At 39.2% G+C, this 26,331-nt stretch overlaps 1 protein-coding gene across 1 annotated transcript in view; it reads right to left on the reverse strand.

Moving 5' to 3' along the window:
• Positions 1–451: 451 nt before the first annotated feature.
• The window catches only part of cdyl (chromodomain protein, Y-like), a 197,397-nt gene continuing 171,517 nt past the window's right edge, over positions 452–26,331 (reverse strand). Inside the window, exons 4-7 of the mRNA XM_073073039.1 lie at positions 18,817–18,989; positions 13,297–13,507; positions 5,794–5,937; positions 452–5,138 (exon numbers count right to left, since the gene is read on the reverse strand). Coding sequence (XP_072929140.1) covers positions 4,980–5,138; positions 5,794–5,937; positions 13,297–13,507; positions 18,817–18,989 — 687 coding nt within the window. The 3' untranslated portion in view covers positions 452–4,979. The remainder of the gene's footprint in view (positions 5,139–5,793; positions 5,938–13,296; positions 13,508–18,816; positions 18,990–26,331) is intronic.

Genomic DNA, 26,331 nt, shown 5'->3' on the forward strand with positions numbered 1-26,331 from the left:
TATTTCCATATAATTGATCTCACTTCTCAAATCCTTATCTGTACAATTCCAAAGTGTATACAATTGTATCATATTTATCCAATTTAACTAATTCTGAAAAGATTAATAGATGCTTTTCAATGCGCATTTCACAACTGCTGGCTTTGTGTCAATAAATTAATTGCTAATGAGTACAAGACAATGATATGAAGCTACTACTTTTATTTTATTCCAAATGACAGGAAATGGCTTCTAATAATCTTTTTTTAAACAAAACAGTTTCTGTTGAAGTCCAAATAAATGATTGAGAGAAAACCTGCTGGCAGATTACTGGTGGGAAAAGTTCAATTCTCTTGGTGTGAAATGAGAATATGCTGTTAAACAATTTCTAGTAAATGGAATGCACAGATGGACCAACAGATCATTTTTGGGATTTGTTTAAATTGTGATAATGAAGAAAAAGTGGAACAGATTTTGAAAACTATGATTTATTTAAGTTATCAGAGGACAGGCTGGCACCAACTCTACGTGTTGTATCCTGATATTGGCAGAACCAAAAGCAACATTCAGATTCCACATTTAATGTAAACAACCTGTAGCCAAGGTTTTATACTTATTTTGATCCACTCAGCTTTAAACAAAAAAGTCATTCCATACAATATGGTATACTTTGAAGCAGGAGTGTAATCGACCTATAGAATAACAGATGCATGAAACTAATTGACAAAATTGAATGAATGGCATACAGTTTTTTCTTTATCTTACCACACTGCATTGTTAAACAAATGATCTACCACAAATCAGCTGAACTGAGAAACTATACAAATGATCAAGAATTGGTGGATTGTTAGATATCTAGGCTTGCATAATGATAAATGAAAAAGACAGCTGTATTATTATAACACCCTTGCATGTCCTTATTAGGATCTCCAGTGCTTGGCAACTAATTGAGTACTTTTGAGGTTTAGTCATTGTTAGACTTAGCTGCAGTTCATCTACAGGCACAGTTTGGGACTTAGGGTCTAGAAACTAGACCAACAACAGGACTGAAATGGTTACAATTATTGCTGACCTATTTTTTGTTCTAATTTTATTCTAAACAACTAGGGCACCTACCTTTCCTTCCCTGAATCCAGACTCCAATTCCAATCACTGTCCCATGAAAAACTAATGTGTTTGATTTTGCCTAAACTTGATTTTAAGAATCTTTAAAATTAGGCTTTGATTATTTTTGCACCTGTATTGATTGTCTCATTTAATTTATCACTTTTCACATGGATCATAGTATGCTAACATGCAGGAAAAGACCATCTATTCATGTATCGGTCCTCACCACTCTCAATAATCAGAGCATCATAATTTGCTCACATTTCATGTATTTTTTGTCTTGTTCCTTCTCTAAAGAACAAACTGCATTTAAACAATGCCTTTATTCATTATGCTTCACTATTACAGTGGATTCTGGTTAATTGGGACACATTTGGACCAATATATTTTGGCCCAATTAAACAGCTGCCCCAATTATCAAAGTTTCATGGAAATAGTTAAAAAGTTATCAAAAAAAGTCAAGCTACAATTTAACCGAGCAACAAATTATGTATTCAAATAAAATACAGACCTAACTTGAACATTACTATTACTACAGTACTATAAAACTGTGTTTTCCTAATAGTTATTTATGGAGAAATTCATTCAAGATTGTTTAATGACATTTCCAGTACACATATGTAAAGGAGAATGAAATAATTGTTATTCTGGATCTGATGCAGCACAAAAAAAATCAGTAAGATGAAGAACGCAATAATTTAAAAAAAACAATAAATATAATACATAGATATACATAGATTGTTTGTATGCCCAGAGATGTTAGGCACAGGAATGTCTGTACATAAGGTGACTGAAAGGAAATAAACCATTGATGTTCAGGGGTGGGGATTTGTGGGTGGAGGTGTTGATCAGCCTTACTGTCTCGGGCAAATAACTGCTTTTGAATCCAATGGTCCTGGTGTGGATGCTATATAGCCATCTCCTCCCTAATGAAGGTGGGACAATCCATGATTACTGGCTCTTTTCACGCACCTTTGTGTATACATGTCTTTGATGGTGGGTAGGTTGGTGCCAGTGGTGTTAGACTGTTTTGGCTATCTGTCCTACATCCAATATATGCTGCCATGTTCTTTTGATTGACTGTAATTGAACAAAATCAGCACAGATATCTAGTGTAGATACAGTAGATGTCATGGCATCTTGGTAAGTGTTTGAACATTTTCAAAGTAAAAATAGTAAACAGAAGTATCAAATGGATAACATAACACAAGCACACGCTTGTGCTATTTAAAAACTGTTCGCTCAAATTGCGATGTAGCATCTAACAGCCACACAAGTGCACACAACTAACTCTAGTTAGAAACTATTCAGCAACAGTTTCCTGTCCAAATTAAGTAGCACAATGCTCCAAATGAAATTAAGGGAATCACAGCTACTTTCTCAATTAGTTTTGTTTTTACAGAATTGTTCCAAATAAGCAACTGCCCAGATTACCTGTTGGCCCAATTAACTGGAATCCACTGTCATTGTTAAATTGCTAAATATCTGATAGCCAATTTGTGTTTCAAAGTCACACTGACAAGAAATAACTAGGCAGTTATTCTGTTTTGGTGATGGTAGTAAAGATTAACTTGGATCTTGCCATCCACTTGAACAGCGTGCAGGCGTAACATTTTATTCCTAAGGCAGCACCTCATTTGAAAAACAGCACTACTTTTAAGTATCAGTTGGTTTTAGATGCAGTAATTTGTATGGGTTTGGGTAATAGGACCCAAATTAATTCAGTTAATTAATACTTCTCCAGCCTGGATTGAAATTGTGTTTTCATTGAGAATAGCTTGCTTGCCGTAAGTTGTCATACAGAAATTTAAAAAAAAATAAAACCCCAGTACCAAAATATATTTGAAACTTGAGTCCAGTTAGCATATCTATACAAATAATTTGGTCAAATATCAGACTTTGATTTGTAATGTTAAGATGCAATTTAGTTCATGGCATCTCATCTGAAAAACAGTAAGCTGACATACAAGAATGCCATTGCTCCTGCAAAGCACTCACTCAATGACATTAACCAATATAATTAAAATTCAAAAGGCTTAAATTTCAGAATTTAATTAAACCTTATGGACATTTATTTCTATGCATTTGTCACCAAACATAATTTTAAATTGAAATCATTAATAAAATCAAGACATTATATCTCAGTAAGGTGTTGCATAATTAAGATAAAAAGCTAATATCCTCTCACTGTGTGTCCATGTGCCCTGACTGGCACATATTTGCTGAAATTAGTGTGTAGATTATTTTCTTTGAAGCTCGGCTGTTACAGAATATGTGAAACATGAACCTTTCTGTTCCTGTTCTCTGTCAATTTACTAACTTTACTCATGACTGTTTCTAGGCCAGTTCTCACAACTATAATGCACATGTACGCTGTGAATATAGGGCCAGAACTGGTTCAATAAGCTTTACAATTTGGTGTGCTTTGAATATGAAATATTAGTTTATTTTATCCAGATCTTTTCACAGCTCATTTTAATTAATAACCTATAAAACTTTACAGATTGTACAGTTTATAATATAGTTTAAACTACTGAACAAAAAGTAGGTCCCACAGATGCAAAAATACTGTACCAATCCAAAGTAAAGGCAGATTTACACAATGTACAGCTCTCCACTAGGAAGGGAGGTGATCATTTCTAAGTACAAACAAATAAACTGTACAAAAATAAGATTTAATTTCCATTAATACATTCAGAGAAGATTGCAAGTGCAGATAACCATATCCAGGAGATATCTGCAAACAGGAATTAATTACCACTCCTAAAAGGAATGCACAATACTACTTATCTGGGGCACCATTAAGAACATGTCATAGTGTAACATTTAAACAAAAAGATACAAGAATTACCTACTTTTAGGATTTTTTTGAATTTTTTTGAATAGTGTGCCAAAAGGAATTTCTTAAAAAAACTTATTAAATTAAGAAAATGTTTCTAAAGTGGTACTAAAACCATAGTTATGAATTCATAAAGCATTTTTGGTGTAATACATTGTAACTGGCAAAGAAACATAAGCTCTTTCTATAATTTATATTCACCCAGAAACAGAAGTATATTGTATTTGATTAAAAAAAATGGAAAAACCCACACTTTATAAAACACTAAAACTAATCTTTAACTTATGTTGTTTCCGTATATAAGATTCACAAAGAATCACTAATACTGCAAGGCGAGCTTTTCTTAAGGAGCCAGTGGTTTCTTCATGCTTATTGGATAACATACTAATAAATTCTGGAACTGGGTCAAACGTTTAATACACATCTCCTGAGCACATTTAACATGTACACACAGACTCTTTGAAGGGATATGTATAGTCTTAAGGATTTATGTTAGAGATTGGATCCACTGTCAGAAATCACACTTTTTTTTTGTTCTTTTTTGTTGTTGAGGTAATTGTAATCCTCTTTCCCAAACAATATACGTATGACCTTTTTTTTTTAGGAATTTTGACAGTATTTATATTTTAATTTAAACCAGCCTCATTACTCTCTGGCAGTGAGAAGGGGGCTAGTTAGTACCCGTTTTCTTTCCTCCCATTTTTGAAGCTGAGTGTTTTTCAAACTTTCCTGTCACAAACACACCATACAATGCATTTGGATCTGGAAAGTGCAGTAGAGTGCAGTAACTGTAAAGGACAAAAGCTACTGGATAAGCAAAGACAATTGCAAAGTTTGGTAGTGCACACCAATTATTAACCTCTCGCAGCTTTCTCTCCTGTTGAGATTTTGACTAATGAACATCTTCAGCTTCCACCATCGATGCTTGCTTCTGAGCAGATGCCACTCAAGAATGTGTCTTTTGATGGTTTCTCCTGTGCCTCTATTTTTATGTGAGGGCATTCTGAAGCCAACAGGCAACCCAGCAGGAAAGAATTTTCCAATAAAAGCATTTTCAGAACTCATCAATTTTCTTTTGTAGGTACTTCAGCATAGAGTCCATCCCCTGAGAAGAGCTCCAAATTTTCCTTAGAACATCAGATTCATTTTCATTGGTCTGTTCCAGATCACCCTTCATGGCATTTCGAACAAGAGCTTTGGATTCTTCAAGTACCTGAGTAAAGTAAACAGATTATTGTTAGGATTATAAAACCATTTTACTGCAGATAGGCTACAGGAGTCCATGATTCAGCAAGTTGCAGCGTACTTTGCAACTCTAGACAATCAACTTAAACATCTGATCAGCGTGACACTTTCAAGGCAAGGTTAGAGCTTGTGCCAAAATTGGAACTTGGGTGACCAATCCCAAAAGAGCGAACATAGGGGAAGAAGAATCATAGTTATGGATGGCATAACAAATAAAATAATTAAATTCAGATTATTTGCAAGATAGAATTCAATAAAAAAGCTTTAAGTAACACCTTAGTCCTATATCCGACGAAGTGGAGAAGACAATTATGGACACATAAATGTTGGCTAATAAAGTAAACTAGTTTGTTTTAGTGAAAGGACATACAAATTATTGGCAATTAAAAGTAAAAAGTCTTCCCCATTATTGTTTTTTTTAATAAGTTCTACTTCATAAAACATGAGTTCATGTGTGTTGGAACTATATCAAATGCATACAAAATTTAAGATTCTGATGATAAATACCTACATTATTTTAATTGGCATTTTAGGTTTTTTTCCACATTCCAAAATTCTACTTCACAAAACACAAATGATTTAATTACACTGAGGATTCTAGAAAGTTACAGTTCCTGACTTACAAGTGAATTACATGTGACTAGTTCCTTAATGCGGACCATAACTTCCTGACTGAATGTTCCGGGCCAGAAAACCTGTGATACCAATCCTTTAGCACATGCTTCCTGTGCAGTCAACTTTCGTCCACTGAATAGCATTTCATTCGCCTGTAAAAAAACACAAAATCTTAGAGCATAAATGGGGAAAAAAAGTGCTAATGTCTGAATGATCTATTCATGTACAAGGCTTTGACTATCTCATGTTTTCAATTGAGACAGAACTTCATTTCAGAAAAGATAGTTTTATGACTTACATAATTTGCCTATAATAGATTAGAAGAGACTAATCATATGAAACAATTTGAGAATTTTTTTTTGCAGTTGAGATCATCAATAATTATTTTGGGAAATAAATTATGAAATTAAGAATTAGATCTATTTAAACTTCTGGAGGTCTCTGTCAACCTACAGCTACAGAAGTTTGGGTGAAAGGCACACAGCCATTCCTCCCAAAATAGCTTTGCACTGCTAGATACTATGAGTATAGCTTCTGCTTAAAGTACATCTTGACTGTACTAAGTGACACATATTAGTTCATTTCTGCTTTAAAAAGTTGTGGTTATCATACAAGTAAGCAGTCAATTTTTGCATATCACTCTACATTTTAATAAGTAAAAAAAAGTTACTCAAATGCTAGAAGGTTCAAGCACGCAAAAGAAATTTCTAAACTTCACCTCACTGAAAAGCCACCAATAATTTACTTTTGACTAGTGGTAGTCTCAGTACAAATGATATATTACTTATAACTAAGATGAAAAGAACACTCAAAGATTTATGAATCTCTGGAATATCGACTTCTGGAAGCTGTGAACATGTTTGAGACAAAATAACAGATTTTTGTGCACTTAGGCCTCCAGGGTTGAAATCTGGCAGGTATATAGATGAAGCAGCAGTTCAGGCATGATCTTATGGAATGACAGGGCAGGCTTAACAGCATTACCTTGCTCCTGCTTGTTATGCCTAAAGGTGGAGCTAAGCAAAGCTGGACTCATTTGGCTAGACAATGGCATTTGCAGGGAGATTGTAGGCTGACCTGTGTACAAGTTTAAACAGGTGCAATAGAAAACTCACCTGCAGCAGCATCACAGGCACATAGCATTACATAAGCAGCATCGACATGAAACAAACATAAATTATACACATTTTTACATGGAAAAAGAATTAGAATAAAAAAGTCAATTTTAGTGCAAGATAACAAAAGTATTTATAGTGTTGTGAAACTGTAATGATTAGGGTTGTGCAGTTTGGTTCAAGAACCCAAGGGTTGAAGGCAAACTCTTGAATCTGGTGTTGTGGGACTTCAGGCTTTTGTACATTTTGCCTGTGAGCAGCTGTGGAAAGGTGGCAAGACCCAGATGGTGGAGATCTTTGATGATAGATGTTGCCTTCTTGAGGCAGCACCTCCTGTGGTTAAGATCAATGGAATAGAGAAATATACTAGCCATTACACTCTGCAGCTTATGTTCCAGTACACTTGTAAAGTTTGTTAGAACTTTTGATATCCAAACTTCTTAAGAAAATAAGATGCTGGTGCACTTTCCTACAATTGTATCTGCTGCACGTACTGGGCCTAGGACAGGCTATCCAATGTTTAATGGCCAGGAATTTAAAGTTGCTGACTCTCTCCTCCACCAATTCCCCCCAATGTAGACTAGCACATGTATACCCTTCTCCTACCTGGGCAACAATCAGCTCTTTATTTTTGCTGACATTGAGCAAGACATTGTTTTTGTGGCATCATTCCACCAGCTGTCCTATCTTGCTCCAGTAACCTGACTCATTGCCACCTGTGATTTGTCCAACACCAGTAGTGTCATCTACAAGTTTGAAGATGGCATTGAAGCTGTGCATAATGCAGGATGCTAAGCAAGCAGCTTTGAGATGTGCCTGTGTTTATGGTCAGCGAGGAGGAGACGTTGTTGCCAATCCTCACTGATTGAGGTCTGCTGTTGAGGAAGACAGGTATCCAGTTGCAGAAGGAAGGATAATTGAAAGGGGAATCAAAGGATAACAAATCCTTCTAAGGAAATGAAACTGCTTCAGCAAGAAATCATAGCTGGAGACCATTAAAGTCTCTGCATCTGAGAGAGAAGATTTTATTGGAAAACTGAGGAATAAGGTGAACTGCTTGAAGAAGATTCCATGACAAGTAGCCAATAAAGAGCAGCTGGTGGAAAAAAATAGTCAGATGGGAAAGCTCCGTATGTGGAGAAGGGAATTTCTGATTGGCAAATTTATTAAGCTTCAAGAACCTCTACACCTAGATAATTGCAAAAACAGGTACTGGGGTTGGGAGTAGTGGTAGGGAAAGGGAGAAGACAGCACAGAGCATCTCATTTTGTCTCTCACCCTTCATTCTGTAATGCCACCAACATCTTCATAACAACTAACCCAGGATTTGTTGTTGAGATGGTGGAGAGGGGAGAGGGGTGTTGGCCTTGGAGTGCTTAATGAAGGACATGAATAGTTATATAAAGTGCCAGCTATGAAACAATTCAATTACTCAGACATATCCTACTCATAATAAATTCCCTCGGATTCATTATTCAGCTTTAGTTTAGTGCAAGTGATAAATAGAAACATAAAGTAGGAACTGTTCTCCTTTACTACCTAAAGTAATGGCAAAAACAAAGGAGAGAAATTGGCATCACACCTTGGGCCAAGTTTAAAACAGCCTCTTTTGAACAACCAAAAATAAAGAACATTTTATCATAATAAATAGTAACAGAACATGACAATCTATAAAACATTACAATCTTATTACAGAAGTTGCAATAAACATTAATAAGGTGACCTATGAAATAACTTCTGATTCAAAAGTGAGAGTGCCATTCACTACATCACATTGTAGTTACTGTTGTATAACAGTTGCAGTGTCTATTAGTGATATGCAATTTAGAAAGAGGAAAACTACAGCAAGCTGATGAACCATTGAGAAGCAAAACAGTCATCCAAACATTATACAATGATTCTTTTTCCCTTTTTAATATTGCTGTCATTATCATTTCATAAACAATAAAATGCTTCAGCCTCAAAATCTACTGTCCCAATTGCACCTCTCCCACTCTCCCCTTATTTGGACCAAGGAATGGTGATACAGAAATTAAGTTGCCAGTCACCCACTGAACTGATTTGGATTGACAACCCAAAGACAAGACTTCAAATTCCATCTCAACACTTAAAGAATTTACCATAGATGTCGGATTATAAGCTGCTACTTTTTTCCCACATTTTGAACAGCTTTGAACACTGCGGCCTTTACTACGGTGCGGCTAATGCATGATTTTTTTTCATGCCGCCAAAAACATTTTGCCTCGTAACAGTAGACCAATAAAATTGATGAGTAGTTCACAGAGGTCCAATGAAATTGTACGATAAATCAAGCGCACTTTCACAATTAAATTATTGTAAATCAGTCATTTGTACTCACCCTCATCAACATGGAAAACACTCGAAGAAAAGCATTGTGCTGCCTTTATGGCAGTTATTTAGTTTATAATATTTTCGCTTAGTAATTCATTTGTTAGTATTTTCTAGTTAAAGTTAGAAGTGTTTTAAGTACCCGGTATATTTGTTTTCTGTACTACATCCCAGGATGCTATGACGTCACATCCGGTTTCGCCGCGTCTTGTGGGAAATACCGGTTTGCGATAAACGGGAAGGTGGGGGGTGAGCGACATTAGACCTGAGCGAAAACGCTGCTTTTAAGTTAAAGGCGATCAATAACTTTTCCTGGTAGGCTGCAGTATATATATTTTTTACCAGTCGTTAGGAGATATTGGAATGTTGTTCGTGCACTGTTCAGTAAAAAAGTATACGCAACGTAATTTGTGTGTTACCGATACGTATGTATATTTAAAAGTAGCCGTGTTACAGGCACGGTTCGAAAAAAAGCATTTGCAATATGTATTTGTTTATGTTACCATATGGATTTAATTAAAAGTTAAAAAATCCTCACGTGTAATATCTTTCTGTGTAAATATCTCATATTACAACGTGGGACACCTGCGGCCTAAAATCCGGTGCGGCTTGTACAAGTACAAAATTGATTTTCTTTCTAAAATTAGAGCCAGCGGCTTTTAATCAGGTGCGCTCTGTAGTGCGAAATCTATGGTAAATTCAGATTATTAAATAATCCAGAATTTGGATGGGTAGTCTAAGTAACGAAGGCCATTAAATTATCAGATTACAGTAAGAAAAACCTACTGAGGTCACCAATGCCCATTCAGACCTAGTCACACCTAGGGCAATGTGGTTTATTTTTCACTCTCAGTTAGCAAAATAGATGATGCTAAAGCTAAATGGCAAGAACCAGTTAGCATGAACCCTGTACTGAGCAAAACTTAATTCTGTAACTCAGCTTCACGAACTGATGCCAAAACTGTTGCACAGACTAGTTAAGCTATAGCCCGACAACAGGTTCTTAGAATCATACCCTAACCTCTCCATCACAAATGCACCATGCACACAATGCACTACCATTCCAAGTACATCGCTTAACACCGCAATTTCTGTAACTGAGGTGTACAGGTGCATGAAAATTCCATTATCTACAACTGGCTTCCAAGTTGATCATCATCATTCTGGGAAATAGAAAGCCAAGCTTTGACCTTCTAGCTTCTACGGTCAGGAAGACAGTTCCAGGATACAGGCCTAGCAACAACTTTGTGAGAATAGTTGCACAAGCAGGACTGCAGCAATTCAAAAATCTGGTTCTCTGCACTCAGGATAGGTATAACAGATGTAAAATGCTAACCTTTCCAGCAATGATCTTACCATTAAATGAATGAGTAAGTAGTCTTCATGTCTCTGGGAATTGTTACAAGTTGTTTTATATATTGCTGCATTCTGTTTTGATTGTGTAACACCCTGTAATGTAATGGTCTTTCTGTAGAAGCAGTGTTTGTGTTATGGTTAGTGAACCGTCCAATGAAGGGAGCATGTTTTCGTGCTGCATGCCTGACACTGAGATGATCTGGGTGTTTCGTTCGGGGGTGATGGAAAGAGAAACGGTTTGAAAGGAGAGATCGTAGATGCCAGAAAGGAGTGGACTTGGAGTGGAGCTGGGAGTCGACGAGAAATCGATGGAGGATCAGCGAAAGGGAAACCGTGAGCTCCAACTTGTGCACATTAGGTTGTTTCATTAAAATGGGCCCTTTATGTTTTTTCTTTACTAACCCTTTAGTCAAATTAAGAATTATAAGGCTAAATCGTTTAATTGTATATGGTGTACTGTCTGTTATTTTGTGGTACTGATTTCTAACGGGGCAACAAATCACGCAGCATCCACACAAATGAGATTTTGGGATTTTGCACCACAATCTCACACGTTTGGCAGGGTCAGAGATTGCTTTCCCCAGACTTACGCAGCTGACAGAACCAGAGTGTTACAATTGTGGGAGCTCATCCGGGACTGATTTTGTTGGATGCTGTGTGATTGCTCTGAGCATTGAACCAGTGGGTTGTGTGTTAAAGTCTGTGTTAAACTATTGTCCAGTAAAGTGATTATGAAGTGGGTATGAATGCTGCCGGGGTTGAGTGGTGGTGTGAATCCATGAGGTTTCAGGTAATGAATGCATGCATGTTGTGTGGAGTAGATATTCCTACTTGTAATAAATTGCTAATTTGACTTTTAAGTACTGTTAAAAGCTGTAGGAATAGTTACGATAATGGGGCAGAGGTTCAATAAACTGGCGAGCAAAGACTTTGTTTTAGTTCAGACTAGTGTTGATGTAATAGCGGTGGGACTACCTGGGAAGCATAAGTTGGCTGACTGCTGGGCGGCTATGCCCTATGTAGTGGAGAGTCAAATGCCAAACGTACCAGTTTTCCGGGTGAAACCAGAGGACGGGAATGGGCCTGTCAAGATCCTCCATCAGAACCACCTCTTCTTCAAGGACAAGAGGTGCGGGTTGACCCAAAGCCTACACCTAGTAAGAGGACTCTGCGGCAATGCGGGGCATTTGAAGGACTAACAACAGAAGAGATTAGACCAGCCCCCGCCCCTGAATGGGCTACTGACTCGGAGGATGAGGACGTGGGGGAGTGGTGGTAAATACTGCCTTTTGCTAACTCCCCACTGATTGAGGAAGAGATTTCCAACCCTTCTCACGCTGAATCAAGTGAAATCGGGGTGGGGGGGCCATCTGTGGACAGACTGGGTTTCAGCAGGACCTTGATGATGAGGGGCTCAGCCAAGGGACAGAGGGGTCCGAGTTGCAGGAGGACACAAGTGAAAGACCGGGAGAGGCCTTGCCAGGTAGACCAGAGGTATCCTGAGGAGTGTTGAAACCTGATGAAGTTGATGAGGGGGTAAGGAGAATCAGGAGACCACAGGATAGGCTGGCCTATGTAGCACTGGGGGAACAGAGTCTGGCACCTATCGCCTTGGGGAGCTATGTCATTGCCTTTTTCATCTAGGTTGGACTTTTTTTTTGTGCTTTGTGTGAAGGGGTGGCAAATTATCTCAATGTCATGAAGATATGACTAATTTTGGTTGGGGGTAACAGTGTAACACCCTGGCAAAAGTTTCACTGCTAATGTAATGGTCTTTCTGTAGAAGCAGCGTTTGGGTTATGGTTAGTGATGACAGGTGCTTTGGAATGTGAGCCATCCAATGAAGGGAGTGTGTTTTCGTGCTGTGTGCCTACACCAGGGTGAGCTGGGTCTTTTGGTTGGGGGGCAATGGAGAGAGAAACAGCCAAAAAGGAGAGATCGTAGATGCCAGAAAGGAGTGGACTTGAAGTGGGGCCAGGAGTCGACGATCCTGGGGAAATCGATGGAGGAATGGCGAAAGGGAAATCGTGAGCTCCAACTTGTGCACATTGGACTGTTTCATTAAAATGGGCCCTTTTTGTTTTTTCTTTACTAACCTTTTAGTCAAATTAAGAATTATAAAACTAAATAATTTAATTGTGTATGGTGTACTGTCTGTTATTTTGCGGTACTGATTTGTAATGGTAACAAATCACGCAGCACCCACACAAATGGGGTTTTGCACCTCAATCTCATACGTTTGGCAGGGCCAGAGGTAGTCTTCCCTTGATTTACGCAGCTGACAGAACGAGAGTGTGGGGGCTCATCTGGGATTGATTTAGTTTGATGCTGTGTGATTGCCCTGAGCACTGAACCAGAGTGTTAGAATTGTAAGTGATTTGTTCACTGAATGATTTTAATGATAAGAAAACTGTGACAGTAAGTCTTTTTCATACTGAATTAAAGATGAGTAAACATATTGTATTAAAGAGTTGTGTGTAAAAACCAAACAGACAACAAATAAACTAGGGAAAAAGAGCCACCACGAATAAACAAAGCATTCCAGAAAATACATTTAAGGACAGAATGATTTTGAATTTTACAAACTGAAATTCTCAGAATTTACACATACAGTTCCCCCCCCCCCACACACACACACACACACACACACAAGTTATACACTTGATGATTTGAAAATAAATGCAAACTTACTGAAGCTAAACCCATTATTTTGGGAAATGTCAGAGATGAGCATCCATCTGGAGTCTGTCCAAAAGTAGTATAAGGAGTCTGAAACCATGCTTTCTCATTGGCCCACACCACATCACAAAGGGGTAAAATGGAAGCTCCAAGACCAATTGCAGGACCATTCACGGCCACTATGATTGGTTTCTTAAATTGAATAAAAGTATTGACAAAACTCCTAAAAGTGAAAAAAAAAAGCATCAATCTGAATTCCATTTAACATCACTTTGTTAGTCAATGTTAAACATAAATATGTGGCACAGAAGTAAAGGTTAACAAAACATTATATATTATTCAAAATATCTCTTGGATTTGCATAACTAACAAAGATTTCAGATGTAGAGCTAAACAAGCTGTAACCCAATGTTGGCAACTTGTATATTACAATAGACCAATTTTACAGTTAATCTTTATATAATTTAGTGAGTCCCACAATCTGCTTTCAAAATATAAATAATTTCAAATAAAGCTATTAATTATTTAAAGCAATGGGTGGTCAACATTCTGGGTTGAGACAATATACGAGTTCTGATGCAGGGTCTCAATCAAAAACATCAATAATTTCTTTAGTTCCACAGAGAATGCTTGATCCATTGAGTTATTCCAGCAGTTTGTGATTTGCTTCAGATTATAGCTTCTGCTATCTCTTGAATCTCCTAAACTATTAATTACTTTAGTTTCCTATCAATTTTTATGATATATAGTGGCATGCAAAAGTTTGGGCACCCCAGGTCAAAATTTCTGTTACTGTGAATAATTAAGTCAGTAGAAGATGAACTGATCTCCAAAAATTATGAAGTTAAAGATGAAACATTCTTTACAACATTTTAAGCAAGATTAGTGTATTATTTTTGTTTCATACAATTTTAGAGTGAAAAAAGGGAAGGAGCACCATGCAAAAGTTTGGGCACCCCAAGAGATTTGAGCTCTCAGATAACTTTCACCAAGGTCTCAGACCTTAATTAGCTTGTTAGGGCTATGGCTTGTTCACAGTCATCATTAGGAAAGACCAGGTGATGCAAATTTCAAAGCTTTATAAATACCCTGACTCCTCAAACCTTGTCCCAACAATCAGCAGCCATGGGCTCCTCTGAGCAGCTGCCTAGCACTCTGAAAATTAAAATAAATGATGCCCACAAAGCAGAAGGCTATAAGAAGATAGAAAAGTGTTTTCAGGTAACCGTTTCCTCAGTTCGTAATGTAATTAAGAAATGGCAGTTAACAGGAACAGTGGAGGTCAAGTTGAAGTCTGGAAGACCAAGAAAACTTTCCGAGAGAACTGCTCATAGGATTGCTAGAAAGGCTAATCAAAACCCCTGTTTGACTGCAAAAGACCTTCAGGAAGATTTAGCAGACTCTGGAGTGGTGGTCCATTGTTCTACTGCGCAGTGACACCTGCACAAATATGACCTTCATGGAAGAGTCATCAGAAAAAAATCTTTCCTGCGTCCTCACCACAAAATTCAGCGTCAGAAGTTTGCAAAGGAACATCTAAACAAGCCTGATGCATTTTGGAAACACTTGATGTCACACTATCAAGTGTGACAGTGGGAAAGTGTGTATGCAACCGGAGGAAATAGCAAGGGTACTTAATGAATACTTTACTTCAGTATTCACTATGGAAAAGGATCTTGGTGATTGTAGTGCAGACTTGCAGCAGACTGAAAAGCTTGCGCGTGCAGATATTAAGGAAGAGGATGTGCTAGAGCTTTTGGAAAGCATCAAGTTGTTTAAGTCACCGGGACTGGATGGGATGTACCTCAGGCTACTGTGGGAGGTGAGGGAGGAGATTGCTGAGCCTCTGGCAATGATCTTTGACTCATTAATGGGGACGGGAGAGGTTCTGGAGGACTGGAGGGTTGCGGATGTTGTTCCTTTATTCAAGAAAAGGAGTAGAGGTAGCCCAGGAAATTATAGACCAGTGAGTCTGACTTCAGTGGTTGGTAAGTTGATTGAGAGGATCCCGAGAGGCAGGATTTATGAACATTTGGAGAGGTATAATATGATTAGGAATAGTTAAAATGGCTTTGTCAAGGGCAGGTTGTGCCTTACGAGCCTGCTTGAATTTTTTTGAGGATGTGACTAAACACACTGATGAAGGAAGAACAGTAGATGTAGTGTATATGGATTTCAGCAAGGCATTTGATAAGGTACCTCATGCATGGCTTATTGAGAAAGTAAAGAGGCATGGGATCCAAGGGAACATTGCTTTGTGGATCCAGAACTGGCTTGCCCACAGAAGACAAAGAGTGGTTGTAGATGGGTCATATTCTGCGTGGAGGTCAGTGACAAGTGGTGTGCCTCAGGGATCTATTCTGGGACTCTTAACACTTCATAATTTTTATAAGTGACCTGGATGAGCAAGTGGAGGGATGGGTTAGTAAATTTGCTGACGACACAGAAGTTGGGGGTGTTGTGGATAGTGTGGAGGGCTGTCAGAGGTTATAGCGGGACATTGATAGGATGCAAAACTGGGCTGCAGATGGAGTTCAACCCAGATAAGTGTGAAGTGGTTCATTTTGGTAGGTCAAATATGCTGGCAGAGTATAGTATTAATGGTACGACTCTTGGCATTGTGGAGGATCAGAGGGATCTTGGGGTCCGAGTCCATAGGACACTCAAAGTAGCTGCGCAGGTTGATGCTGTGGTTAAGAAGGCATACGGTGTATAGGCCTTCAATCATGGAATTGAATTTAGGAACTGAGAGATAATGTTGCAACTATATAGGACCCTGGTTAGACCCCATTTGGAGTACTGTGCTCAGTTCTGGTCGCCTCACTACAGGAAGGATTTGGAAGCCATAGAAAGGGTGCAGAGGAGATTTACAAGGACGTTGCCTGGATTGGGGAGCATGCCTTTTGAAAACAGGTTGAGTGAACTTGGCCTTTTCTCCTTGGAGCGACGGAGGATGAGAGGTGACCTGATAGAGGTGTATAAGATGATGAGGGGCATGGATCATGTGCATAGTCAGAGGCTTTTTCCCCCAGGGCTGAAATGGTTGCCACAAGAGGACACAGGCTTAAGGTGCTGGGGAGTAGGTACAGAGGTGATGTCAGGGGTAAGTTTTTTACTCAGAGAGTGGTGAGTGTGTGGAATGGGCTGCTGGCAACTGTGGTGGAGGCGTATACGATAGGGTCTTTTAAGAGACTTTTGGATAGGTACATGGAGCTTAGAAAAGAAGAGTGCTATGTGTAAGCCTAGTAATTTCTAAGGTAGGGACATGTTCAGCTCAACTTTGTGGGCCAAAGGGCCTGTATTGTGCTCTAGGTTTTCTATGCTTCTAAGTCCTGTAGACGGATGAAGTTAAAATTGAACACTTTGGCTGCAATGAGCAAAGGTATGTTTGGAGAAAAAAGGGTATAGAATTTCATGAAAAGAACACCTCTCCAACTGTTAAGCACGGGGGTGGATCGATCATCTTGTGTTGCAGCCAGTCGCACAGGGGACATTTCACTGGTAGAGGGAAGAATGAATTCAATTAAATACCAGCAAATTCTGGAAGTAAACATCACACCATCTGTAAAAAAAGCTGAAGATGAAAAGAGGATGGCTTCTACACAGGGTAATGATCCTAAACACACCTCGAAATCCAAAATGGATTGCCTCAAGAGGCTCAAGCTGAAGGTTTTGCCATGGTCCTCACAGTCCCCCAACCTAAACATCATTGAAAATCTGTGGCTAGACCTCAAAAGAGTAGTGCATGCAAGACGGCCCAAGAATCTCACAGAACTAGAAGCCTATTGCAAGGAAGAATGGGCGAAAATCCTCCAGACAAGAACTGAAAGACTCTTAGCTGGCTACAGAAAGTGTTTTCAAGCTGTGATACTTGCCAAAGTGGGTGTTACTAAGTACTGACCATGCAGGGTGCCCAAACTTTTGCTTCGGGCCCTTTCCCTTTTTTTATTATTTTGAAACTGTAAAAGATGGAAGTAAAGAAGTAATCTTGCTTAATATATTAAAGAAATGTGTCATCTTTAACTTCATGCCTTTTGGAAATCAGGTCATCTTTTACTCGCTTAGCTATTCACAGTAAAAGAAATTTTGATCAGGGGTCAATTTTGGTAAAATTTCCACCAGTTGTGGAAGGTAAGTATTCTGCCTGGAGGTCGGTGACTAGTGGAGTGCTGCAGGGACCTGTCCTGGGACCCCTGCTATTTGTGATTTTTATAAATGACCTGGATGTAGAGGCAGAAGGATGGGTGAGTAAGTTTGCGGATGACACAAAAATTGGAGGAGTTGTGGATGGAGCTGTAGGTTGTCGAAGGTTACAAGAGGATATAGACAGGCTGCAGAGTTGGGCAGAAAAATGGCAGATGGAGTTCAATCCGGTCAAGTGTGAGGTGATGCATTTTGGAAGGACAAACCAGAAGACTGAGTACAGGACTAATGGTCAGTTACTTAAGAATGTGGATGAACAAAAGGACCTTGGGGTTCAAATCCACACATCCCTCAAAGTTGCTGCACAGGTTGATAGGGTAGTTAAGAAGGCCTATGGGATGCTAGGCTTCATTAACAGGAGGATGAGTTCAAGAGTAGGGAGGTCATGTTGCAACTCTATAAATCTCTGGTGAGACCACACTTAGAGTATTGTGCTCAGTTCTGGTCACCTCATTATAGGAAGGATGTAGAAGCTATGCAGAGGATGCAGAGGAGATTTACCAGGATGTTACTTGAATTGGAAAACAAGTCTTATGAGGCAAGGTTAGCAAAGCTAGGACTTTTCTATTTGGAGCGTAGAAGGATGGAAACAGCCTAAGAATAGAAGGACATCCCTTTAGAACAGAGATGAGCAGATCTTTTAGCTAGAGAATGGTGAATCTGTCGAACTCATTGCTACTGATGGCTGCAGAGGCGACGTAATTGGGTATACTTAAAGCAGAGGGTGATAGGTTCTTGATTAGTAAGGGTGTCAAAGAATATGGGAAGGCGGCAGGAGAATAGTGGTGAGCAGGAAATCAATCAGCCATGATGGAATGGCAGAGCAGACTGATGGGCCGAATGGCTTAATTGTGGTCTAATATCTTATATGGTCTAAGATCTAATATGGTCTTTATGGACAACTAGCAATTAGTATTAATCTAAATGTACTTTTGTTGTTATGAATACAACAGACCAAAAACACAGCTTTCTGAACTACACATTTTTAATGACTGATCTGAAAGTCTCAGATTTAATTTTTGAGCAAGATTCCTGCTCCCAGCCATTTCTACCCCACACCTCACAAACATACTGAAATACAGAAAGACCTTTTTTATCCCGATCTCATTACCACCCTATTTTGCTTTGCACCATTATCCTTTTATCATTTCATAATTCTTGATCTCTACTATAACACTGAGCTGTCATTTTCCCTGATGCTTGCTTAAAAAAATTATCTTCCCAATTCTCTGGAAGGTCCAAGAAACTGAAGCCATAGGTGGTACCTGTGGAGAAGGAAACAGTTACCATACTATTTCCAGCAATGTTTCAATTTTAGAAGATGCATACCTGATAGACTCTGTCATTTTAATACTTTCTCTCTTTCGATCATCTGTTAGTCGTCGAATGAAATAAATAAAATCAAGACCACAACAAAAGACACTTCCTACGGCACTTAGCAAAACCAATTTACTATCATCAGCTGCTGCAGTATTCAGAGCACTCTGCATTTCCTTCATAACCTGTAAAGAAAGCAATTAAAATGATTACAGATTAAGACTGAATTTTGCATAGACAAAAAAACAATTCCAGAAATATAGATTGCATTCACTGTTAGAAATAGACTTGTTTCAATATATTCCTTTGTTTCAGAACATATCTTTAGCCTGTCTCTAATTAACCAATAAATCAGGTTGCTGATCAATCAATTTTAAATGTCAGTTAAGAATCCACCACGTTTGTGGGTGTGGAGTCACATACTAACCAAACCAGGCAAGGGAGCAGACATCCTGCAGGGGTAAGCAAATCAAATGCTATTCGATCTGCATCAACAATTTGGCTGAGTTCTAAGTTATCTGATGACACAAAACAAAGTGAAATTGTGCGGTGAGCAGAATGTAAAGGGGCTTCAAGAGGATACAGACAGAGGATATAGGAATAATTGAGTCAGCAAGAACATGACTGATCGTAATATGAAAAAAAGACAATGTTGTCAACTTTGGTGCAAACAACAATAAAGTTGAGTATTTTTTTTTTAAAAGGTTCATGTTCAAAAAGACTTTAATGTCACTGAAGGGCAAAATGAAAGTGAAGCAAGCAATTAAGTACCGTAGATTCCGGATTTTAAGCCGCTACTTTTTTCCCACATTTTGAACAGCTTTGAACTTTGCGGCCTTTAATACGGAGCGGCTAATACATGATTTTTTTCATGCCGCCTCGTAAACATTTTGCCTCATAACAGTAGACCAATAAAATTGATGAGTAGTTCACAGAGGTCCAATGAAATTGTACGATAAATCAAGCGCACTTTCACAATTAAATTATTGTAAATCAGTCATTTGTACTCACCCTCATCAACATGGAAAACACTCGAAGCATTGTGCTGCCTTATGGCAGTTATTTAGTTTATAATATTTTCGCTTAGTAATTCATTTTCTAGTTAAAGTTAGAAGAGTTTTAACTATATTTGTTTTCTGTACTACATCGCGGGATGCTATGACGTCACACCCGGTTTCGCGGTGTCTTGTGGGAAAAATGCCGTTTGCGATAAACGGGACGGCGGGGGCGAGCGGCGGAGCGGCATTAGACCCGAGCGAAACGCTGCTTTTAAGTTAAAGGCGATCAATAACTTTTCCTGGTAGGCTGCAGTATATATATTTTTTACCAGTCGTTAGGAGATATTGGAATGTTGTTCAGTAAAGAAGTATACGCAACGTATATTTAAAAGTAGCCGCGTTACGGGCACGGTTCGAAAAAAAGCATTTGCAATATGTATTTGTTTTTGTTACCATATGGATTTAATTAAAAGTTAAAAAATCCTCACGTGTAATATCTTTCTGTGTAAATATCTCATATTACAACGTGGGACACCTGCGGCCGAAAATCCGGTGCGGCCTTTACAATTAAAAAATTGATTTTATTTCTAAAATTAGAGCCAGCGGCTTTTAATCAGGTGCGCTCTGTAATCCGGAATCTACGGTACATTGGCTTTTTACAATGATGGGATTTGAGTACAGGAGTAAAATAATCTCATTACAATCACATGGGGCTTTGGTGAGACCACTCCTTGAGTACTCTGTCCAGTTTTGATTTCCTTAAAGAGGAAAGATACACTTGTTAGAGTCAGCAAATCAAAAATTTACTATATTGATTTCTGCGATTATGCAATATGAGAAGAGATTGAGTAGACTCTGCCCCAAGGTAAGAAGAATGAGAGATGATCCTCCTGAAACTGTGACAGGTTGGTTGTGAATCAGGGGTCACAGTCCCAAAATAAAAGGCAAGGCTATTCAGAACTCAGAGGAGCTGAATGTTTCTTCACTCAGAGGTGGCAAATCTTTGGAATTCTCTACCACACAGGGCTGTGGATGCTTAGACACTGAGTTAATTTAAAATAGAATAAATCGTTGGATAGTAAAGGTACCAAGGGAAAAATTATATTAGCCATGATCCTGACAACAGAGCAGACTTGAGGGGTAGATGGCCTCCTGTTTCCAACCCTTACATTCAAGTATAGGTGGGTGTTTTGCAACAATCATGTATTTTCATCATTACTATTACTGATACTGTCATTTTATTCCAGATTTATTTAGTATCTTAAATTAAAACTTCCCATCTTTAATGGTAGTATTAGAATAGACCTTTGATACAGGAACTTAAACACCATGTTACCCATACAGTTAATAAATCAGCAAATTGATGCCAGAAGCAAAACAAGATTCACCACCAACCAGAACTAGGCTACCTGTCAGGAGTTATTGTAGTGTAATGGTTACATTACTTGAATAACAATCCATCATTAATACAAGGAAAGAACTAAAATTCCATCTTGCTGGTTTGAATATCTTAAACCTGTTAACAGCTTTCATCATTACTTTGTATGACATTTGTCCCCTGAAAAACATTTCTCTGTGTCAGCCTGGCAAACCACTCAGTAAAAGTAATCAGGGACCAACAATAAACACACTGGCTTGCTGGAGATACACAGATTTAGAAATTCAAATTAACAAAACTCTCACTTGGGTAACATTCATTTTTTTTCCAGTCAGAAAAGTGAAAGGATAAGCAGCAATTATTCTACCTTCTGCTCTTTAGTTAGTAATAGCTTTCTTCAACTTTAAACATGGATTCACATCTGAATCAGGAACCCCATTAGGCACATTTCAATCTGATCTGTGTATTTCATTTGATTATTGCTCTAAGTGCTCTGTATATTTCAGATCTACACCTCATGTAAAGCTCAAAGTTTAAATCTGTTTTCTTGCCCCACCACCCAAGTTCAGATTTTGTAGACCAAATTCCATTATTGATAATGGTATTTCTGTAACCTTTCTATCTTACAAAGTACTGAGCTTATGATTTTTCAATTTCTTCTTATTCTTTTATCCTTTGCTCTAAAGTTCTCCCAGGATTTCATTTTCTTCTGGACACAGTCCTCAGAAGCAACTTATCACCTGAAGAACCGGTGAAGAGAATTCTTAACCTACTGCTTTCTGACAAAGTGAAAACCAAAGCAACAATTAGCCTGTGCTCCATGCAATGTCAATGGTCCAAGCATAATAGCTTAGCAGTCAGTGTAACACTATTACAGTGCCAGTGATCTGAATTCAATTCCACTGCGAATGCAAGGAGTTTGTATGTTCTCCCTGTGACTTCGTGAGTTTCCTCCAGTTGCCCTATTTCCTCCCATATTCCAAAGATGTAGCCTGGGGCTCATTGATCTGGAAGGGCCTGTTACATTACTGTATCTCTAAATAAATTAAATAACCTTGTGTCTTAGAAACTATTTGGATTTCTAGGACCTATCTGCACTTTCAATCCAGGATAATGGGATGTAAAATTCTCATCTGTACATAGAATCGATACAAAATTAGTCCAACTGATATCAATCCATTCTCTAGGGGATGTAAACTTGTGATCTACTGGCAAACCAGGCCACATCATATTATAATTAAGATTCAGGTCATGATAGAGCCACTCTGAGAGGGCTGGTAGTGGAGGCAGGTACTACAGAGATGCTTAAGAGAATCTTTTATAAATGACCTGGATGAAGAAGTAGAAGGGTGGGTTAGTAAGTTTGCTGATGACACAAAGGTTGGGGGTGTTGTGGTTAGTCATAATGGGTGTCAGAGATTACAGCAGGACATCGATAGGATGCAAAATTGGAGAAGTGGCAGATGGAGTTCAACCCAGTTAAGTGTGAAGTGGTTCATTTTGGAACTCTGGCAGTGTGGAGGATCAGAGAGATCTTGGGGTCCATGTCCATAGGACAATCAAAGCTGCTCCGCAGGTTGAAAGTGTTGTTAAGAAGGTGTACGATGTGTTGGTATTCATCAAATATGGGATTGAGTTCACGAGCTGTGAGGTAATGTTAAAGCTATACAAGACCGTAGTTAGACCCTACTTGGAGTACTGTGCTCAGTTCTGGTCACCTCACTACAGGAAGGATGTGGATACTATAGAGAGAGCGCAGAGGAGATTTACAAGGATGTTGCCTGGATTGGAGAGCCTGCCTTATAAGAACAGGTTGAGTGAACTTGGCCTTTTCTCCTTGGAGTGATGGAGGATGAGAGGGGACCCGATAGAGTTGTACAAGATGATGACGCATTGATCAAGTAGCTAGCCAGAGGCTTTTTCTCCAGGGTTGAAATGGCTAACATAAGGGGGCATAGTTTTAAGGTGCTTGGAAGTAAGTACAGAGGGGACGTCAGGAGTAAGTTTTTCACACAGAGCATGGTGGGTGCATGCAATGCACTGTTGGCACAGTGGTGGAAGCGGATACAATAGGGTCTTTTAAGAGACTCTTAGATAGGTATATGGAGCTTAGAAAAACAGAGGGTAATGCGCTAGGGAAATTCTAGGCAGTTTCTAGAGTAGATTACATGATCAGCACAACACTGCGAGTCGAAGGGCCTGTAATGTGCTGAAGAACATATTTCTATGTTCTATGATAGCCACATGAATATGTAGAGATTGGAGCTATATAGACATGTGCAAACCAAAGTGACTGGTTTAGTAGCCTTTTAAATTCAAATTGAATTGACTGGGCACAACAATGCGGACCAAACGGCCTGCTCCATACTGTACTCTTATATGTTGTATGTACAATATAGCTAACGCATGGTAAAGAAAGCTTTACCACCTTGACCATGCCTCATTTCTCTCTTTTTCAGGATAAATCTCTGTGCTGTTATCTTTATCGAGCTGATAACAAATTGACTTAATTCTGCAAACTAGACAGCAACAAGACATAATGGGTATTTAGAATGCAGCCTATGCTGGATAAGTGTGAGGTGGTGTAATCTGGGAAGTCAAATAAGGGTAGAATTTATCCACTCTTGCTTCTCCTTTACTCTTTATATATCTGACAAATATTTTTGGTACCTACTTTTATATTATTGGCTAGATTAACTTCATATTTCATTTTTACTCATTTATTTTCTAGTTGCCTTCTGTTGGTCTTTAAAAACTTCCCAATCATCTAGCTTCCTGTTAGAGTATATTCAGGAGTTACAGTGGCATGCAAAAGTTTGGGCACCCTTGGTCAACATTTCTATTACTGTAAAAGCTAAGTAAAAGATTACCTGATTTCCAAAAGGCATAAAGTTAAAGATGACACATGTTATGACCCTAGCCCCCTCCTTTGTGAGAATCACAAGAGAGAGAGAGAGAAGCCTTACGGTTTGGAATGTGGGCTGGCCTCTCAGCCAGCCAAAAGCCATGGACATAGCCATTGTCTTGGGAGACACCTTTGTGGAATAAGGGACTGGACTACGTGCAAACCCTCAGGGCAACGTGGGCTGGGTGATGGGGGAAAGATTGCCTCACCCCCACCCTGATTGACATCTACAACCCTGCCAGTCCAGATAAAAGGTGGGCTGCCGAGGCGGGGCCTCAGACGCACCAAGGAGACACACGAAGAAGACACGATAGCGCTTCCCGTCGGAGAGGGAAGCCATTTTGAAGGAAGCCACGTGCGTTAGATTCCGGATCGGGAGTCTGTGGCTGAAACCAAAGGAAAACCGTTTTAACTAACAACCGGGATTTTCTTCGTAAAGACGACAGGCAAGTGTTCCTTCTTTCTCACCCTGTACACATCAGACTTCCAATATAACTCGGAGTCCTGCCATGTGCAGAAGTTCGCTGATGACACGGCCATAGTGGGGTGTGTCAGGAATGGACAGGAGGAGGAGTATAGGAAACTGATACAGGACTTTGTGATATGGTGCAACTCAAACTACCTGCGTCTCAATGTCACCAAGACCAAGGAGATGGTGGTGGACTTTAGGAGATCTAGGCCTCATATGGAGCCAGTGATCATTAATGGAGAATGTGTGGAGCAGGTTAAGACCTACAAGTATCTGGGAGTACAGTTAGACGAGAAGCTAGACTGGACTGCCAACACAGATGCCTTGTGCAGGAAGGCACAGAGTCGACTGTACTTCCTTAGAAGGTTGGCGTCATTCAATGTCTGTAGTGAGATGCTGAAGATGTTCTATAGGTCAGTTGTGGAGAGCGCCCTCTTCTTTGTGGTGGCGTGTTGGGGAGGAAGCATTAAGAAGAGGGACGCCTCACGTCTTAATAAGCTGGTAAGGAAGGCGGGCTCTGTCGTGGGCAAAGTACTGGAGAGTTTAACATCGGTAGCTCAGCGAAGGGCGCTGAGTAGGCTACGGTCAATTATGGAAAACTCTGAACATCCTTTACATAGCACCATCCAGAGACAGAGAAGCAGTTTCAGCGACAGGTTACTGTCGATGCAATGCTCCTCAGACAGGATGAAGAGGTCAATACTCCCCAATGCCATTAGGCTTTACAATTCAACCGCCAGGACTTAATAACTTTTTAAAAGCTATTATTAATGCTTTTTGAGATAGTGATTTAAATGCATATCATATTTTTTTACTGAGTTAAGTATTGTATGTAATTAGTTTTGCTACAACAAGTGTATGGGACATTGGAAAAAAGTTGAATTTCCCCATGGGGATGAATAAAGTATCTATCTATCTATCTATCTATCACTCTCTCTCTCCAACACGTGAAATGCCAGCGGTTCCCAAACGGAAAAGCCTGCAGATTTATGAGTGACTTTTATATTCCATTGGGCTCAGTATTCCCCTAGACAACGATAGAGCTTATTTCTGATTGATTATTACTATACCTGTGCTGTAGATTGAGTTTTGACGATGTATATGATCTGAATGTTTTGTATTAACCATACGTTTGTGCCCCTTTATAAATAAAAACGTTTGAAAATAGTACCATTAGACTTCAGCGGACCTCTCTATCTTTGCTGGTAAGTCACCCGGTTACTGGGAACGTAACAAGTGGGGCCTCGTCCCGGGATTTGAAACCAAAGGGGAGGGTCAGTGAATTGGGCTGTAAGTCCAAACTTAAATCTGGTTACGCAGGTAGCCAGACAGGAAACCAGCAAAGATGGATGTGGATGAATTTATGAGAAACCCGACTGTAGCGGCGCTAGGGGCGGCTACCAAATCAGACTTGGTAAATCTGGCAAAGAGGTTAGACCTCGCAGAGGTGAGGTCATCAATGAAAAAGCAGGAAGTGCAAAGGGTCATAAATCAGTATTACATTGGGAAGAAGGTGTTTGCAGCTGAGGATTTGGAAAATATCCCTGAAGAGATTAGCGAGTGGGACAGATCAGTTAGAGTTGGAGAAAGTAAGGTTGGAACATGAATTTAAAGTAAAGCAGCTGAGAAGGAAAAGGAACGAGCCGAGAAAGAAAAGGAAAAGGAAAGGAAGCAGGCGTTCAAACTAAAGGAATTAGAGGTGAAACGGGGCCATGAGCTCCAGCTAAAGCAGCTGGAAGCAGAAGAGAAAGCGAAACAAAGGAGCCATGAATTGGAG

The sequence above is a fragment of the Hemitrygon akajei genome, chromosome 20 (assembly GCF_048418815.1).
Source record: "Hemitrygon akajei chromosome 20, sHemAka1.3, whole genome shotgun sequence".
In the NCBI taxonomy this organism is placed as follows: Eukaryota; Metazoa; Chordata; class Chondrichthyes; order Myliobatiformes; family Dasyatidae; genus Hemitrygon; species Hemitrygon akajei.